At 42.9% G+C, this 20,691-nt stretch overlaps 1 protein-coding gene across 4 annotated transcripts in view; it reads right to left on the bottom strand.

The window, feature by feature from the left end:
- Window positions 1–20,187, bottom strand: part of LARP1 (La ribonucleoprotein 1, translational regulator) — a 108,310-nt gene extending 88,123 nt beyond the window's left edge. Inside the window, exon 1 of one of the 4 annotated variants that reach the window (XM_081935018.1) lies at window positions 19,381–20,187. In XM_081935018.1, coding sequence (XP_081791144.1) covers window positions 19,381–19,867 — 487 coding nt within the window. In that variant the 5' untranslated portion in view covers window positions 19,868–20,187. Of the gene's footprint in view, window positions 1–17,597; window positions 17,743–19,380 lie in introns of those variants that run through there. The other 3 variants (XM_081935017.1, XM_081935016.1, XM_081935020.1) reach the window with 3 other exon arrangements.
- Between the last annotated feature and the right edge of the window lie 504 nt (window positions 20,188–20,691).

Raw genomic sequence — 20,691 nt, 5'->3', positions numbered from 1 at the left:
GAGTCCCTCCTGAAGGAAATCCAAAATGTGTGGGACCGACATCGAGTGGGAACTATCTTCCCCTTGGCGCACCATCAGCAAAATGCAGCCCAGGTCATGTTCAACATGCGGTTCGTAGAAGGCTGTCTGGAGGCTTGTATGGTTTGAATCACCTTGCTGGACAGGTGATCTGCCCTCAGGATATCTCTCTCAAGTGCTTTATGGTCAACTGGAGCCACTGAAGGTCTGGATTCTCCAGGGCCAGAGACCACAGGCAGTAGAGAATATTGGTTTCTTCAGTCCTTGGGATGGGAACCGGGAGAAAAACTGTGGCAGGTAGATGTTCTCCGGACTGGCAAACAGGTTCACTGTGGGGCAGCCAAACCTGTCCAACAGTTGTTGGAAAAGGTTTGGATGCAGGTTCCATTTGGACTGGTCGATGGTGGTTCTGCTCAACCAGTCTGCCTGTAAGTTGAAGGTTTCCAAATGTGCTCCAGCTGTAGGGAGATGTGCTTCTCCGCCCAGAGGCCCATCTGCCCCACTTCCTGAATGAGCGCCCTTGAATAGGTGCCCCTGCTGGTTCGCATGTACTTTGGCCACCACATTGTCTATGAGCAACATAACGTCGGCCGGATACCTGTCCCTAGAAGTGGCGGAGCGCCAGATGCGCTATTCTCACTTCTAGCCAGTTGTTGTGTTGCAGGTCCTCCAGTGACGACTGACCCTGAGTCACCAAGGACTGCAGATGGGCTCCCAAGCCAGAGAGACTGGCATCCGACATTATGCTCACATGGCTCAGTTCTTTGAACAGGCATCCTCTTTCCATGGCTGGTGACGTCCACCATTCCAGGGAATGACTCACCCTCAAAGGGACCCAGACCTTGGCGTTGGAGATGCTGCTCCTGGATCTCTGATGCACAATGTTCCTGGGAGAGATAAACTTCACAGGTCTCTTATGTTTATCACTTCTCCCAGATGGAGTAGCCTGGTGGTGGGTATCATGTGACTTTTTTCCACGTTTATGGAAAACCTATATCTCTGGAGGACCTGGACCGTGAGCTGGAGATCCTGATCTGCCTTAAGCGGAGACTGGATGAGGATGTCGTCCACGTAACATTGAATCCTTACAGGCTTCTCTCAAAGGTGAGCCGCCACTACTACTAATAGCTTGGTAAAGGTCCTGAGGACTGATGAAAGGCCAAAAGGCATGGCCCTATATTGGAAGTGGAGCCTTGCGTAAGAGAACATGAGGAACTGTCTGTGGGAGGACCGAATGGGGATGTGGAGGTAAGCCTCTTTGAGGTCTATACAAGTTAAGAGATCCCCGTCTGATGCAGACCAGAATGGACTGAAGGATTTGCATCATGAATCGTCTGTACACTAAATGGACAGCGAACAACTTCAAATCTAGAATGGCTCTCCATCCCCTCAAGCCCTTTGGGACCAGAAAGAGGATTGAGTAAAATACTAGTCCTTTTGGGCCGTAGGCGCCAGCTCTTATGGCCTGAATGTCCAGCAAGTGCTGGATCTTGGTTTCTATCAGCACTCTTTTGATGTTGTCTCTGGGAATGGGGCACCGGATGAAGCGTCTCGGGGGTATGGAACAGAATTCTAGAGTGAGGAAGTCTCACTGTTTGCAGAGCCCAGGTGTCTGTAGTGATGTCTTGCAATTAGCTGGCAAACAGTGCTAATCGACCGTCAATGAGATGACCAGATTGAAAGTCACTTAGAGCAGCGAAAGGGCCGGTTGTTAGACCCCTGAAAGGGCTGTCTGGTCTGAGGTTGTCTGACCCTAACTCTAAAGGTTGACCTGTCCTGAGGTCGGTCAATACTTTGGGGTATGGTATTTGATAAGAGGGGGTGTGGAACCCTGTCTCCAGGACCCGAAAGGACTGCCTGCGATACTAGGGGATAGTCCTTCACTCTGCCCTCCTGTACATGTAAGGAAGAGCCTTCCTCATATCCTTACCCTCAACTAGGATAGGGTCTAGTGCAGTGGTTCCCAAACTTTTTCAATCCACCGCACCCTTGGTGCTACAAACTGATCCTCAGTGCCCCCCACCCAGTGGTAGAATTCAATTTTTTTTAACTAATGGTTCTGTGGGCGTGGCTTGATGGGCGTGGCTGGGGAGTTATGTGACTCGGCAGTTTGCATGACAGAAGATAGGAACAAAATTCAAAACTGTAACAATTGCACATTTATTCAAAATCCAATTTAAAAACCTTTTTAGTTAATGTTAATTCAACAAAATTGTTGAACATGATCCAGTGATACCACGTTTTCAAAGTCTGATAGTCCTTTATCAAGAACCTTAGTAACTAGTAACTTTGTAAACTCAGTAAAATTTAGTAACTACTTCACTGTTCAGTATATTCTTAATGTGATAAGATGGGCTTGATGAAGTGTTATACTTAGCAATCAGCAATGAAATGATGTATGATGCACGCAAACCATCAGTGTTTTGTTGGGAACCATTGTAAAACATACGTGACAGTGTTGGGCGCTTTTGCAAGTTGTCACGAAGTGATTGAAAAAAAGTTAGGTTCTTGTCTGCCTTGTCAGGATGTGCCTTCTTCAAATGTTCATTCAGTCTGGAAGGCTTCATTGTCTCATTAGAAAATACTTTTTCACATAGTAGGCACCGTGGCAGCTGTTGGTTTGATGGTGCTGGTATAAATCCATACTTCAGATATTCCACACGATATTGTCTACATTTCTTTTTTGATTTTTCTGCTTCTGCCATTTCTGCTCTGAAAATCAGAATACTTACAATATGTGTGTGTTCACATTTGGCTTAAGGCTTTGCTAAGTGAATAAATAAACCCTACCAACTCCCTGCCTGCCTTCTCTGTGCAAATAAACCAGGATGTTGTTCTTTACTCTGCAGCAAAGCAAGGATTCTGGAGTTTAATGTCTACAGAGAGATTATCAGTAATGGTCCAGGTCATGGTTGTCCCAAACATATATATCACTAATGCAGTTTCCTATCTCTTCCATTGACATAATTAACACCTTTTCATAAGTAAAGTTCAGTTGTCTCTCTCTCACCTCTCTTCCTCCCTCTCTTCCCCTTCTCTCTCCCTCTTTCTCCTTTCATTTCTTCCTTTCTCTTCCTCCCTCCTTCCCCCCCTTTTTCTCCCTATCTCCTTCCCACTCTTTCTTACTCTCCTCTCTCCATCTTTCTTTCTTTCTCACTCCTCCCCTCTCACTTCTTTCCTCTTTCCCTCTCACTTCCTTCCTCCTTTTCTTCCTCTCTCTCTCTGACTTCTTCCCTTCCTCTCTCCTTCTCTTTCTCTCCCTCCCTCTCTGCATTCCTCTCTCCCTCCCCCTCTCTCCTCCTCTCCTTGTACAAAAAGAAATAGCTTGGCTAAAAAGAAAAACTTTTTCCCCTCCTCCTGGCTGCTCTGTTGCCCCCCTCCCCGCCCTGGATTTTAAACTGAATGCTAGGCTCAGCTCTGTAAGGGAGAGCTCAGACGGAGGGAAATAACTTGGGAAAAGAATAGATACCTTGGCTGGGGCATGGGGGAGGTAGCTGGAATAGAAGCAAAGGAAGACTCACCGGGCAGAGATCTGCTGGGCTGCGTGGATGAGATAAGCAAGGGAACCAGGGAGCAGCAGCAGCAGCACCTGTGCCTCTAGGCAGGCAAGGTAACGAAAAGGAGTGGGAGGGGCGGGACGTGAGGGCGGAGCCAGTCAGTGGTGCATTTTACCGGTTCTCCGAACTGCCCATAATTTGTCCTACCGTTCAGAACCAGCTGAATTTCACCCCTGCCGGAAGTGCTCATTGACTGGCGGCCAACAGAGCCCGAGGCAGAATTGCACCCTGCGAGGGGTCCACCTCCAGTACTCCTCTGCCACCTCCATTGCCTCTTAATGCCCCCCTGCCACCACCACCCTTGCCTCTTAGCACCCCCCTAAATCATCCCACTGCCCCCCAGAGAGTGGTACTGCCCACTTTGGGAACCATTGGTCTAATGCCTCCCCAAAAAGGTTGCCACCCTTAAAGGGGGTTGAGGCTAACCGCCACTTAGATTTCATATCTGCCTGCCAGTGGCATAGCCACAGGAGACAAGGAGAGGTGACTCTGGACGCCATGGCCCTGGAAGCGAACTTGGCACGTTGGGGGTAGTGTCTGCAAAATACTCTACAGCTGCTATCAATTTGTTGATATCCTGCTGCAGCCTGGTGTCCTCGGGTGAGGCTCTGGCCCACATCTGACGGAGCCAGAGCAAGGATGCTCTATTAAAGAAAGAAGCCGCTGTGGTTGATCTAATCACCTAGGCGGCCGCCTGGTGCATCTTGCGAGAAGACATCTCTGCCTTCCTATCCTTCGCTTTCAAGCCTTCTGCTGTCCTTCTTCGGAGGATGGCCGAAGAAGTTGGTGCCACTGTCGCTGAATGATGCCTACAAATAATTTTGGGGAAGAATGACCTCTTGTTCCATCACTGCCTCTGTAAACAGTAGATCATTAGGATCCTGAGGAGCTAGAGATGGATTTGTCAATGTATTTGCCATCCCATATTGGCCGTTGTTTTTGCCTTAAACAGTAAGATCTTGAATAGGCGGGATGAAACAACCCTGTGAACGAAGGCTTGTCTGGGATGAGGCCTTCATCCTCAGATAGATCCTGTTCCCCTGGATCCTCGTCCCCCATGATCGAAACCTCACTACGGAGGGAAGGGGGTGGGGAATGGAGATCCTGCATGTAAGGCAGAACAATCTAAGTCTGGGATTGCAGGCCTGAAAATTGCGGGAACCCTGGTGGTGAATGGCTCGGAAAGCCTCTCTGGAGGAGTGCTGACTCTATGCCCCACGTTATGGTCTCAGTGATAATGTTACACAATTCCTGAGAGAGACTAGGGCCCTGATCCTCTCCAGAGCGGAGGCCCGCTGCTGTGGGAGTAAAGGTGGCTGCTGGGGCAGAAGGCTAGTAGCAGAAAGGCTCCAATGCTGCAGATGCTAGCCAGGAGAGGGGAGCAAAATCCTCCTCATAAGAGGCTGCCTGAAAGTCATGCATCTCGTTGGTATCATTAGGTGACCAATTCAGTTGGCTATCTTCCAGAATCTGCGAGGGCAGTTCTGTCTCCAACGGGCGGGAAACCTCAGGCTTGCTCACTAGAATTCTAGAAACCCTGTCTGCTTCTGCCTGCTTCTGGGCTTTGCATCTTTCTCAGAAGCTGATGAAGCCCTCCTTGAATCTGGGGCCTGGGACTTGTTTGAAGGCCCCCTTGAAGATGACTTTTGGTGCCTTGGGGAAGGTTCAGCCTTGCTGCTGCTTAACTCCCCGCCCCAGCTCTGCCTCCTTTTCTACAATATTATTGTAGAAAATTAATATATTATTGTATATTATTCATGCTTAAACATGAAACAGGGCGAGATGGATACATGATTTAGAAGACAATATTAGATTGGAAACATGGTAATGTTTTGGATGTTACTGCTATAATTATCAGGCAATTATTTTGATAGGAATTATTTTATTTTAACATTTTTTTTTAATATAGTAAACTTGATTGTGGTTTCAATCTTCTTTGGTCAAGACCTGTTTAAATGAATATCACTTGATAAGTAGTTTTGTTCTTTACTAACTGTAACATCATTACATATTGATTTCAATATCCAGAGACTACAGATCAATTTCCCATTTGTCCCAATGATCTAATACATATCACATATTTTCATTTGTAAAATTTATAAGCCACACATCTTACCAGAGGGCTTGAATATTATGCATTATAATACATATCACTCTATATCAAATTCTGTGAGATAGAAGAGGAAAAACAGCGCAATTTAAGAAACATTTTAAAAATCCCAGGAAATAAAGATAACTGGGGCTATAGTTCAAACATTAAACTAATTATGAGTAAACATTTAAAAGTCCAAGATAGCTATTAACAAAATGATGTTTTATTTTATTTATTTGAATTTTTTAGCAATCCAAGTCCAATGGACTTTGCATAGCCTACAAAACTAGAGAGAACATAAAATCAAATAAGAAGGGACAGCTCAGATTCAAATAATCTTATAAACAGTAAAATTAAACAAAACATCAATCCCAAGCCTTGTTTTCAAAGCTTTCTGTAACTCTAAGAAAAAGAGCAAAGCCCTTATCTCTGGGGGGATGCTGTTCCAGAGAAGGGACCTGGAGTACACCCACTCTGCCAGAACTAAATATTGCCTACCTATGAAGAAGCTCCGTCAACCGTAGATACTCTAAGATACAAAAAGACAAGCTTGTTAAATAATTTAAACTAAACCTACCAATAGCATTACAGTGAATAAGGTAATGAATTCAAACAAAAAAAGTTATTTTTGCAAGTGCTTATATTTTGAGAGCTCCAGTTACAGAGAATTTCTTTTTGTCTTTCATGACTATGCCAGCTTACAAGCCTTCCAGTGTTTTGTCTTGTATTCATGTTCTTCTCATTACAAAAATATCGTAAGGCAAAAGAAAAGGAAAAATCACAGTAGCTCATTCAGTGCCAATGCTATCCAAACTTTATGTTGGATGCACCCGAAGTGACTGCTGTACCGTATGTTCCTAGATATTGCTGTACCAAGTACTAGTTCCACCAGATGCTTTTTCTTCTCATATTAACAGGATAACAAATACCTTAGGACATTTCAACTATCATAAAATTTATAAACTGAATACCCAGGAAAAATGCACTCCCACACAATGGTATAGAGAATCTACTTAAAAATCCAGTGGCAGTCTTTAAAGACCTGATATTTAAGAATGAAACCTACAAATTGTTCACTATAAACTAATAAACTTTTCAAAATCAAGCTTATCAAGTTTCAGAAAGAAACTTATTCTTTAAACAACTGAACTTAGAAGAGTTTAGAAAGCTTGACAAAATACAAGAATACAAGAGATGGATAGGGAAAGATGAATTTATTGTTCACAACTGGAAATCCTAGTCATAAAAGGGAGATTCTGAGAGAACCGATTTGGTTAAGTTGTTGCTTGGTAAGGGGGAACCTTTTTCCAATGGGGATGCAGTCCAAAAAAATATTTACCTTGGAAGACCACATGGCACATGGCTAGTAAGGTCAAAACAATTTACTCTTTTGTGAAACACAGACTGAAAAATTCTTTTGCTGCAAGCTTTAAAAAAAATTGTCCCTAAATTTTTTTTGCTCAAAATCAGACATTTTTGCTCACAAATTATACTTACCAATTTTACAGTTAAGCTATACAGCTGATTTATTCGTAAAATTTATTAGCCACACATCTCACTTCACTATAACTTTACCAAAGCTTACTCATTAAGTAAATAATTTTAATTAAATAAAAATTTACACCAAAGTAAACTACAGAGGTTTAATAGCAACCATTTCTTTGCAAATACAGGATTTGCAAATACAGGAAGATAGCAGACAGTGTCTACAGAGCATAATGTCTAATTAAAACAAGAACATCCTTCTGAAATTTCTGTTACTTTAATCTGGTACGATTGATTTATGTTCTTGGAAAAATAAGGATGCAGATTTAGTAATCTCTCAAAAGCTACTTTTGAAGATAATCTAGAACCTGCAGCACTCAGAAAATAGCAGTCTCCCATAGTATATAACTACTTTGTGGACTATACAGCCTGGGATGTCAGAAATGATAACATCTTCCAGTCTTCAGGTCAGTGATCTAGAACAGGGTCCCCAACATTTTGGACCTCAGGGACCACTAAATTCATAATTTTAAATGCCGTGGACCACTAATATGATCTGCCCAATGACTGGCTGGGTAGTTGTGGCTAGGTAGTCATGTGACTGGATGGGCCTGGCCAACTTGATGTCACATTGAGGGGTGCCTCGCCGGCCTCTACTCACCCCTCCCCTCCAAGCCACTCCTCGCCTGCCCGCCCAGGCTCCTTAGGGCCCCAATAGGAAGCAGTTGTTGGAGCTAAGCAACTATCATGAGAAAGAATTGGCAAAATAGCTGGCTCAGTTCAAATTGGATCTGACAGAGGAGGAGCCTCAGCAGAAGCACCTCACTGAGGACTACAAGCATAGGCTTTCCAAGCAGAGGGAACACCTGCGGGAGTGCAAGGCCAGGTACCGGTGCCTGGAGGCTCAACGGCTGAGATAGTCAGCCAGTTCCAGGCCATGATATAGTAACTTCAAATGGTCACTAGAGAAGTGGTCATTCAATGAGGATTACTTCTAAACCAATTTTTCTATAAACATGCACAAAACATAAAGCATGGTTTCTCAATACACTGGGTTCAAAAGTTTTGCTCAACTATTTTGGACCAGTCCTATGTAAGCAACAATCAAACCCAGCATATTTTAGTTCTTCCAGGTTTTGGCCAAAACAATATCCAGAAGAACCCAGAAGTGATTGCATGATTTTTAACAGGTAAAACTGGAGGCCCATCAGACCTTTTCGCTCCTCTGCATAGGTATCCCATCATCTTCCAATTTTTACACCTTCAATCCCACCTCTCCTTGAAGAAGCATGTCTTAAATTCAAAGCAAGATATATCCAACCTTCACCTAATCTCCCCAGGGCCTCCTCCTGGTGTGTGTGTGTGTGTGTGTGTGTGTGACTATCAGAAAACCTCTCAGCCTTGACTTTATCCCCTTCTCACCCTCATGACATCTGTCTGTAACAATCATATTTTATTTTGTACCTAGAATAAGAACATGTATTACAAAAACACCAGAAACATCAACTTTTTCATTCATTCATAGACCTTTATAGTCTTACATTGTTGTGACTGTAAGATATTAACTCTCATGGTGTATATTCTAGTATAAATACACAGGTGTAATTTTCAAGAACCTCTCCCTATGTCTGAAAAGTTTTCGATCAGTGTGTGCCAGCAAGCCGTAAGGCCAATAGATTCATTCAAAAGTGATTTTTAGATCCTAGTTTCTTTCCAACTATTCCCTGCATAGACAAGGAAAAATGATTAAATACCAGGATTAAGTCACAGTAAATTTGCAATTATTTTGCAATTGTTTCCCAAATGTCAAAATTATGTAGCTTCATATTTAAAACTTATGTAGTCCAGTATTCTGCCCCCATCATAATCAATCATATACCTGTAGGAAAATGACAAGTAGACCATAAGTGCTTCTTTCCCTTTTTTATTCTAAATATTGGCTTTTTTAATATGCATTAATCAAAAGCACTGATCATTTTAAAAATAGATGTTTACTATTTATCAATTTTAATTATATTAGATATACTATACATTCCAAGTTAGAAAATTAATTCTGTTGTGGTAAACAAAAAAATCAGAAAAGCATGGAATGTCCATAAAGCCTTTTCTTTTATAAGAATCACAACTTCAATATACCAGCTGCAATCACATTTTTATATGCATATTAAAATTGGCATACAAATGTTAAGCCAGTTTTACTCTAAAAACAAAATAAAGTATACAACAGAAATAGGGCGTAAGTTAATAGATAAATTCTGTATAATTTGGGGAAAAAAATACAAAAATCCCCAAACAATATCCTATTAATTTTTTCATTTAATATTACTTTATTCAATTTTTCATGAACAAGCAATGCCCAAAGAAAATATCTAAAATTAATCTGAAAGTTAAGGAGAAAATGGAAGGGGGATGATGATGTTTGATTCTGACACTCTTGTGTCAAATATTAAACAATTTTATTCTTTCTGTTGACTGCATTAAAAAAAATCAACTTATTTAAAACAAATTAAGCTTAAATTAGAAATATTGTTATGGGCATTTCATGGATCAATTAGGGAAACATTTAAAATATGGGGCTTATTTATTATATACTCATATATTCCAGAAGACTAAATGTTGCTCAATGATTTAAAATATACACTTTTATATTTAATAAAACAAGAACTAAGAAAAATGTAAAACAGGTATTATCAGTTTTTTTACATACCTCAAAAACCTTTGCAAAAACAGCAACATATAAAAAACTCAGTGAGAATCACTCCAAACTTTGAGGTATATCTGGCCTTAAGCCAAAAACAGTTTATTTAGACAATGATGAATTTAAAAGATAATAATATAAAACTATTTTTTTCAGAAGCATCATCCTCTTTGCACCAAAAGTAGATGAAACTGCAGTTAACAAGTATAAGGAGGGGGGAATGATTAGTTCCAAACCTGGAACAAAAACTTCAATCAGTACATTCCAAAAGGGTTCTCTTCCAGCAAAACCTAATTCAAAGTATTTTCAGTGTTCCATCATCAAAACAATATGAATAACCTAATTCCTCCACTTTCTGTTCTAAGTAGCTGAAGTAGTACATGCTAAATGATATTTATCACCTAGCTTGCAGAAAAACTAGCCTAAATATGACTCCTTAAAAGGAATTAAATGTTTTAAACATCCCTACTGCATAAACAGCTAACCCCAGCAACAACAGATACAAATAGCTCATAATGAGTAACTAAACAGTGAAAATTACTTTTCTGGCTATTACTTCTAAAGCTTCTTAATGCACAAGCACAATAGGTTTTCATTTTTACACATTTGGGTAATTTGCTAAAAATTGCTTCAAATCATGAAAGTAGAATTCATGCATTACAACCTATGAATTTTCCCTAAATGAAATAATTTAAAAATGGAAATAATTTTACATACCAGGCAGGCAGCAATATATGGTTAACTCTTAATCCCATCTTTCTTTTCTTCAATTCACTCCCACCACTAGCAACATGTTGTTTTATTGGCTATAATATTATTCATAGGTTGGAGGGGGGGGGGGGTTCTTTAAAGGGCAACAGCAGAATGCTGGATCATTTAAACATGAAACAAAATGCCTCAGCATTATTTTGTTCCAATCTTGGAATATTCTGCAGCCCTCTAATACAGAATTCAGCAAATGACAATGCTATGATATTGTTACCTTTCTTTCAAAACTGAGGAACAAGTTAGAAATTGAAGCAAGTACATTTCCAATAAAGGAGAATATTTGCAGCTCACAAATGGGTTTTTTCTTGCAAAAAACTAGGTAACATTATCAGTGCTAGGCTAATCAAGTTCAGAGAGCAACAGGGACCCCTCAACTATTCAATTTTCATTTTTATGTTGCATAATCATAGCAAACAGATTCAGGCAAATTGAAACTATGCACATCTTCTGAAAGAGAACTTTATCCTATAAAACTACTGAGGGGGGGGGGAGTGTATTCAGCACCTGGAGCTTTATAAGCATTAAAAAAGGCCTAGTTTCTTCTCAATGATAATTGTACCATAATATTCTTCTTGAAATGTAAGATGAAAAACAATACTAGAACAATGAGATAATCTTAAAAATTAAGCAAGTATAACAGACTCATACAATAGTAGCACATATTATCAGGTAAACTAATGGTTCCTTCAAGAGCAGAATCCCAAATATTGCACAGTACCTTTTGTAAAATAAAATTACACAAAAAGTTATTTTGTAAAAACAGGAATGTTTAAGATTTAACTTGACAAGATATGGCCTAACTTCCTCAAATTTGTTGATTTATAACAATTGGGATCAGAACTTCTGTTGCCAAGTGATGCAGTCATTACTGCATTCAGTAATTGAATGTCATTGAATGAACCATCATCAGTTAAGGACCACCTATAAAACAATGCACAAAAGGATATTTTAGCAATTTGCATAATTAACCTGCATTGAAGAAATATGTGTATTTTTTCATATTTATTTAATGTTGTTAGTTGCAAAGTCGTGTCCAACCCATCGCAACCCTATGGACAATGTTCCTCCAGGCCTTCCTGTCCGCTACCTATTCTGACCTAGGCTTCCTGACACAGTAAAACACACACAATTGTCCAAAAACCCTCTTTTTATTTCAAAGGCTGTGAATTATATTCATCCACAGCCCATAATGAGTTTCAAATAGTAGTAAAGAGTTCTACACCAGGCTGCCAAAGTCCTTCAGGATAAGACTGATAAACACCCACCTTTATCTTCTTTGAAAAGGCTGCCAAAGACTTAAGTGGCAATTAGCTTGACAAGGCCACGTGGAGCAAAGAGTCCAAACGAATTTTCAGAAGGTAAACTGACCAGCATGAATCAAGTTGCTTCCTGCAAAGGCTCATGTGCCTTTGCTTCTCCTTTATGTCCTATGAGAGGGGGCAATCACCTCCAAACCTTACTCCCAAGTTGTTCCTTCTATTTTAACTGTTCTTGCCTTCTGGCAGCTCTGCGCATGCATGCACTGGGAACAGGGGGAGCCTGTAACTCTGCCCTCGCTGCAGTACAACTCTGGAGGCTCCGGAGGCAGCACATAACTCCCAGATGGCCCTGGCCCTCTCTGTCTCCGACACAGAGCCGTCGTCCGAGCCTTCCCCAGATTCCAGGACTGGCCCATGTTCTTCTGCAACCTCTTCACTGTCCCTCTCTGCTGGGACTCCACAGGCCACCGGCGGACCACTACCATTTTCCGGAGTCCATTTAAGCTCACGTCTACTGCTTCGGTGACTCCATCCAGCAACCTAATTCTGTCCTCCCCTTCTTCTCTTGCCCTCAATCTTTCCCGGCATTAGGTTTTACTCCAGTGAGTCATTCCTTCTCCATTAGGTGGCCAAAATATTTGAGTTTCATGTTCAAGATCTGGCCTTCTAAAAAGCAGTCAGGGCTGATCTCCTTTAGGACGGACTGGTTTGATTGCCTTGCAATCCAAGGGACTCACAGGAGTCTTCTCTAGCATCATAGTTCAAAGGCCTCAATTCTTTTGACGTTCAGCCTTCCTTATCCAACTTACACAGCCATACACTGCAACTGGGAAAACCATAGCCTTGACTATACTCGCGTTTGTTGGCAGATGTCTCTGCTTTTTAGTATGCTGTCTAGATTTGCCATACCTTTGCTCCCCAAAAGCTAGCGTCTTTTGATTTCTTGGCTGCAGTCCCCATCTGCAGTGGTCTTCGAGCCCAGAAAAAAAATCTCTCACTACCTCAATTTCCTACCCAATTTATCTAATGAGGGGGGCTCTAATTTAACATTTCTATTCAAGAAACATAAGGCAAAAGATATTCTAGTGTAGGCTTGTCAAAGATATCCATATCTTTCAGTATCTGCACTATAAATTATGCACCCTAATTTTACTTATTCAGTCTATGGAATTCATAGCCAAATAGCCATTAGTGTAACTTTGATCAGTTGTAACTGTGTTGTGATACTGCAAGCGTATAGGATCGAATTGGAGATTGTGCTGTGAGATCAGAAAAAAATCAATGCTTTGGAAGTAAAAAACAACAACCAGATGTTCATTATATTTATATCAGCCTTTTCTCTAGTTACACCAGATATCCTATAAAGTTTCTCTTCCCACCCTCCAGCTCCAATATAGGTAGTTCTTGATTTAACAACCATACATTGAGCCACTGTTCAAAGTTACAACTGCACTGAAAAGTGCCTCATGACCTGTTTTCACACTTAGTGTCATTTCCAAACTTCGGCCACTTAGTAACTGGTGTGCATTTATGACAATTGCAGTGTCTTGTAGTCATGTGATCACCACCACTAATCTTCCCAGCTGACGTCTAACAAGCCAAGTCAATGGGGGAAGCCAAGTAAATTAACAGCTACATGACTCACTTAAAACTGCAGTGATTCACTTAACAACTATGGCCAAAAAGATCATAAAATGGAGCACAACTAACTTAACAAATGGAAATTTTAGGTACAATTGTGGTTGTAAGTTAAGAACTACCTGTCTTATTTTCGTAACAGTCATGCAACCTCTAGGGCGTGTCCTATTTTTCAATTTTCAATTTCCAAACATTAGGGGTGCTCAAAAGTTGTGACATGCCTTGGGGATTATAAATATGTTTTGATTACATTAATATAATTTAGATGTGCTTGGTAAGTAACTACATAAATAGAACTTTTTAACATTTGTTTGTTTTAGATCAAGGAAGAGATGAAACTTAACATCTGTTAGTGAACAATAAACTAAATGGGATCTGAATCTGGTTTCTAACCCATTTCTAAATAAGTACTCTGTCACACTGGCTTTTAGGAAACTCATTATTTCCTAGTAATAATAATAATAATAATAAATTTGAATTTATTAGCCGCTCCCTTTCCAAGTAGGACTCGGGGCGGCGTACAATGGGGCATATAAGACACAGAAAATATATAAAACACATAGGCGTACATACAGAACATACATACAGATACACAACCACGGACTCGGAGGAGGTAAACAGTTTACATCATATAGACAGTTAAAAGACCCGCATTAAGATACCCCAATTGTAAAAACCCGATATAAAATTAAGATTTAACGTTTAAAATACAATTTAAAAACAGTTAGGAGGAATAAGAATAATTACGATTGAGCCAGGCCAGATAATTGAAAGAGGTGGGTCTTCAGCTGTACACGGAAGGAGCGGAGATCGGAAGTAATCCTGATGTCACGGGGGAGGTCATTCCACAGGGCTGGGCCCACCACAGAGAAGGCTCTGCTCCTGGGTGTCGCCCCCCGGCACTGTTTGGCGGACGGCACCCGGAGAAGTCCCTCTCTGTGTGAGCGAATTGGTCGTAGGGATGTGTGGGGCAGGATGCGATCCTGCATATAACTAGGCCCTGTGCCATGAAGCGCTTTAAAGATCATAATCAAAACCTTGAAACGCACTCGGTAGACCACAGGAAGCCAGTGCAGCTCGCGCAGGAGAGGTGTTACAGGGGAGTACCTAGTCCTCCCCATAATCACCCGCGCGGCCGCGTTCTGGACCAACTGTAGTCTCCGAGTGCATCTCAAGGGAAGCCCCATGTAGAGAGCATTGCAGTAATCCAGGCGAGACGTCACTAGCGCATGGGTGACTGTGCGTAGGGCATCCCGGTCCAATAAGGGGCGCAATTGGCGCATCAGGCGGACCTGATGGAACGCCCCCCTTGCCACGGCTGTTACATGGTTATCCATGGACAGCCGGGCATCCAGGAGGACGCCCAAATTGCGCACCTGTTCCATGGGGGCTAGTTGGACGCCCCCGATGGCCAGAGATGGAAACACCTGGTTGAACCGGGAGGCCGGAAGCCACAGCCACTCCGTCTTGGAAGGGTTGAGTTTTAGTCGGTTGCCATCCATCCAGACCCGTACGGCCTCCAGACACCGGGACATCATTTCGACGGCCTCATTGGGGTGGTTCGGGGTGGAAATGTATAGCTGAGTATCATCAGCATACAGATGATATCCCACCCCAAAACCACGGATGATCTCGCCCAGCGGTTTCATATTTCATAGTATTCATTAGTATTCTAATTTTGTATTAACAGAGACATTAGACTTAAGGGGAAATTATACTGCATACAGCACCAAAAGGAAAATATAAAAAAAAACATACAAAGTTTTTTATTGCCACATCTAACAGCAGTTTGGTGTTATTTTACTAGGAGATAGGCTGAGTACATGCATTATATTTAGTCATCGTTTCTTTAATTGGCTGAATCCATAAAGTATTGATACCCCTAGTCAAAGAATTATGAGATTTAGTCTATAACACATGAACCAGGGCATAGTTTGAGAATGAAGCAACAATGTTGTTGAAATTAAGCAGGGCCTTGATGAAAGACTGCTTTAATTTATGCATATTAAAAAGACTTCTGTCATATACAGTGAGAAATTAATTTTTTTTATACATGCTTGTATTAATGCAGTTAGTGAAAGCATTAGGAATAGATGATCAAACAGATCTCAAGATAAACTTTCCCCTTAGGTGACTTCATTTCTTCTGAAAGACATTGAATAAACATCTACTGTATCCTATTCCAATTTCTTAATTTCAACAAAATCTAACTGCCTCAGAGGTAGGAAATTTTCCTTCACTGCAGGTATTTAAATGAAGGTTTGATGGCCACTGGTCAGATGCTGCAGTAACAGAATGGAGTTAGAAGATCTCTATCACCATTTCCAATACTTTCAGTCTAGTATTCTATTAGAACATTGTACCTCAATAATAGATATCCAAATGGGTGTATCCTTTTATCAACAATCCACTTTGATAAACATTTCTCATTTAAGTAAAATTTCAATATTGTATGCTTTCTCGTAACACACGGACACATGCGTAACAACAAACTCTTAAACAATAATCACCTTTGGTATTGAGTATCACACAAATATAAATGTTCCCATCACATTTGCCCATGTTCATCTCTAGCAAATAAATAGCATAACACAGGATGCCTTAAAAAAACAGTTCCGGTTAGCTGCATCAATTCAATCCATGCTGGTAATCTGCAATTGCTTAATCCAACCTGGGAATGTATGAGCACACCCATGTTTCTTTTCTCTCTATTGTTAAATTAGCTGTACTGGGAGTACTGTGTATCAGACAAAGAAGGAAAGGAATAAGGAAAGTGTGTTGCCGTAACTATCCAAGGGTACATAACACTCCATGGGTACATGAACTGGCAGTGGCAGTGATCACAGAACAGGTTTCCATTATCAATCACCCTTTAGGAGTTTAAAAGTCTGAAGCCTAATCAAATCTAAAAAATATCTTGAAACAAAATTTCTTGCTTATAGAATTCCAAAGAACCTGTCATAAGAGAAAAAGAAACATATTTCTTATTTAAGAGAAAAGGTGTTTATCAATAGTATTGCACTTTGTTTTAACACTATGCTGTCACAATCAGCAACATGTACTTTTCAACAAAAATGCCCACAAATAACTTAAATATTTATTGTGGAACAGATGCGAAGTTAAAAATCAGGAGATCATGAATTCTAGTCCTCTCTCTTAGGCACGAAAGCCAACTTAATGATTTTGGGCCATTACTCTCTTTAGGCTAACTCATCTTACAGGGTTGTTATGGGGAACACAGGCGGGGAGCATTTAGGCTGACTTAAAAAAAAAATAAAGGAGAGATAAAACTAAAACAAATTATTTCCAATTAAAGTTGCTCAACAGCCAAGTTAACTTTTATCTCTGTGTTTATGTGAACAGGTTACAGAGCAGTCTACTTTATTTGCTTGATATTCTGCCTTTCCTCCAAAAGCTACAAAAACCTATTGTGGAGATCTCCATTTTATTTCCCCAAACAGCAACCCTATGAGGTTGGTGGAACTGAAAGTGAATTATCTAGTTTGTATGGCTTATGGCCTATCTGAATCTGGGTCTTTCTTGTTATGCTAAACAGCTTAAACTGCCTGAGTACTATCACATTTCTTCCAGTTTTACTGTATCAGATGAACACTTAAGTACACGTTTCCTGTAATTTTAAAGCCATTTTAACATTGTGCTGTTATGTTATAAAAGGTAAATGTATTTTCCCCAATTTTGGAGAGAGAAACCAGATGGTGTGCAATCTATGCCTCAATGAAACTGAATAATTCATATCAGACTACATATACATACATTCATCAATAAACAATAATCAATATTCATAAGCTATTTAAACTACCATGAGGGCTTGACAAATTATTTGTCTGCTAAATAGCTCTTTACTCTCTACTCAAAAAGCTGAAAAGATCAGATTTCAAATTCATAACTACCAACCTATAGTTAAATCTTTTATCTCACTTGAAACCATATGTTTGCAAAGAAAATGTCCCACATAGCTTTCCAGTTTTATCCAACAAAGCAGTACTGTTTTTAATTTTGTTAATGCTATATATTTACATCACACAAGGGAGACAAAGTTGTCATCCCCAAAGTCAATTTACCATAGTTAAGGAAATAAACGAGATTCTCCTTTTTCAGTCTCCTCCCAGGATAAACGTTAGATCAGATTTCAGCGATGAACTGAAGGCCTCAATGCCTCTACTATAACAGAAAAGCCCATCTGCACTCAAACTATAGTAGAAAGGACTAAGCACACGTGGACATTTGAAAGACCTTTGCCCCACATACTTTAGGGACCTTCTTGCACCATCGGTGTGCACCACATTAGGCGTGAGGGGAAGCGCCCTTTTCATAAATAAATGGCAATACATTACAGGAACATACAGGTGCAAAGAGGCCTGTTTTCCTGCCTTCCGTCCTAGGCGTAGGCTTCGTTATCGCTACAAGTCGCGACAGCTATCCGAAGGGGCTTTAAAGCAGCTTTCCTCCAAGAGCGCAAAGCTAAAAAGAACAAGACGGGCTATACACGACACAGCCGGAAAGGGGGAGTCCAAAAAAAAGCAAGGCTTCGGAGCGAGTTCAGGAAAATCACATGCTCGCAACCCAAAGAAAAACCACGTTGCCTTTACTGCAGTGGAATGCTGGGAAAGGAAGGAAACGCCAAATGGGCGACACACACACACACGCCTAGCCATTGGGCGGCGAGGAGTTGGGGCGACGGAGCGCTCAAACCGTCGCCAGAGGCACGTTTGCGTTGGGGCCTACGAAACGCCGCAACAACGCCGTGGAACCTTCGAAATGCAGCACTTTCCCCAGTGCCCCGCCCCGGTTGAGCCGCATGACCCACCGCCGCCTCGGCCTCCCTTAAGTCAGCGCTCGGTCTGCCCTCGGCTACACGCGCTTCGGGTGCCCTCCTCCGTTTCAAGGGAGGGTGGAAGGGGCTTGGCTCTCGGAAGCTACTGTGGGTGTATGTGGGGTCGCTTCTCCCCACCACGCATACACCCCAATTCAAGCAGATCAAAGCGCCGACGGGGTTTTTAAAAAATATATCAGCATGCGTTTTAAAAGTCCTGGGTGCCTAGGATAAATGACGAGTCCGGTTACCACCCCTTAATTTTTCCTCTTCTCCCCTCTCCCTCCTTCCATTCACGCCAAAGACCTCGGGCACGTCTACTTTAGACGGCGCTACACATTCACCGCCAGATATTCTTAGCCTTCCCCCAGCACCGCGCTATTCAACTAGGCCTATTTAGGAAAAGGAAGCGGCGCGGGGGTCTCCCGCTCCAGCTCGTTAAAACGTTTAGGAATCTCGATATATCGCAATACTGGGAATTCTCCGGGAAGTGAACGTAGTAGACGAATCCAATACACCCACCCACCCCACCCTCGGCCGTAACTTTACAAGGAAAAAAGCAAATTCCCACCAAGCACGCGGACAGGGAGAAGGGGTTTGCTGGGGGGCGGGGAACAGTTCACGGGGCGCATTTTGCAATCACCGAGGTCTACGGATATTATTTCACGCTTGGTTTTGAACGTCCCCCCCCCGTAGCATGCTTTCACCGACCTCTATTAGCCCCCCACCCCGTTTCACTCCCCTCCCGAATCAGTTTTTTTGCCAATAGGCTCACCGAGGTGCCGGGTGAAGTAGCACAGGGTGGGCGTACATGGACAAAGACAGGGTGGAGTTCTGTTAAGGGGGGGAAGAGCATGTCACCATATTGCAGAGGGAGGACTCCCCACCTCGAATGACTGGCTCCCGCTTGCCGTATCAGAATAAGCCCATCACCCCACAACCAACCAACACCCCCCCCAACACATACATACACACACGCCCGCCCCGCCAACCTCGGCCGCGCCAAAGGACTCATCATCCTACCTACCCACCTGGAGGAGACTGTCCGTTGAGAGTGACTAACGCCGCCGGGGCGTTTTTAGTCCAAGGGTTCACCTTGGGTGGAGGGGCCTCGATGAATTCCTTGCGGCCAACTCCTCCCTGCTCGCCGCCTTCCTCGCCGCCGCTGCTGCTGCTACTAGCTTCTCCGGGCAGCCGGTTTGACTCTATTATGCCGCCGCTCCTTTGGTGCAGCAGGTTCTCCTTCTCCTGGTGGTTGCTGTCCTCCTTTTGCTGCTTAATGCTGGGGGGCTTCAGCAGGGCCCCGTTTCGGCGCAGATGGTCTCCCACGTTGCCGCCGCCGCCTTCTTCCTTGCTGCAGCTGTCGGGGCCGCCCCCCTTGCCCTCATCGGCGTTGGCCTTCTCTCCTTGGTGCATGAGGTGCTCGCCCTTCTCTTGAGGCTTCTTGATAACCAGCCCGTGTTCCTCGGCAGGCAGGAGCGGGTTGGCGGGCAGTAGAGATTCCACCTGGGTAGCCATCTGCACCCCCGCAGAGCCTCCTCGTTCGCCCGCCTCCAGGCTCTCCCGGACAACACGCGCCCGCCCCAAACTTTGCCGACTCCCCCTTTCCAGAACCGCCGAGCCCAGCGCTGCGTCCCCCTTTTTTCCGCTCTCCTCCACTAATTCTCCGCTCAGGTAAAGTCTGCACACAAATCGACGGGGGGTCGAGCCGCCGGCTTCCTCCCCCCACCCTGGAAACCTAACCCCGACGTCCCCCCTCCCCCGTCTCCTCTTGACGCCGCCGCAGCAATATGGAGAAGCAAGGAGACCACGCGACTGGCCAGCGAGAGCGCGCGCCCCTCCGCCAGCTCCGCCTTAGAAAAGCCGAGAGAGCGTGCACGCTCGTCTCGGCAGCGAGCGCGCCTCGCAAAGGGAGGGAAGTGGGGAGGAAAAGGCCACCGGCTCGAGCACGGAGGCCGCGCGTGTGCCTGATGCAATTTAGCGAGAAGAGACGCTTCTTAAAGGGGCAGAGCTCGGGAGAGCGCTCAACTTTCACGCCGGAGGCCTTGGGTGAAGCGCGGTTTTCTCCCGGAGGTACCCCGCTTTCCACTTTCACCGCTCGGAAGGTTGTCTCCGGAAGAACGAATTTGCCTTCAATTCTGAACTATAATTAATGGGGTCCCCCCCCAATAACCGAGATCAGGATAAATGTGCAACTGAATAAACCCGTGTTAACTTGAAAATAAGGTCCACTGAATGTGGTGTTATTGTTAAAGGGTAACTTCCTTCTTCCCGGAAATTTAATGTAAGGCTCTTAATGGACAGACGTGCTATAGGAGTGAGATATCTCCATTTTCCTTCAT

The sequence above is a fragment of the Natrix helvetica genome (assembly GCF_964273705.1).
Source record: "Natrix helvetica genome assembly, chromosome: 1".
Classification (NCBI taxonomy): domain Eukaryota; kingdom Metazoa; phylum Chordata; class Lepidosauria; order Squamata; family Natricidae; genus Natrix; species Natrix helvetica.
Note: the sequence above shows the minus strand (reverse complement) of the source record. Positions and strands in the feature narration are given on the sequence as shown.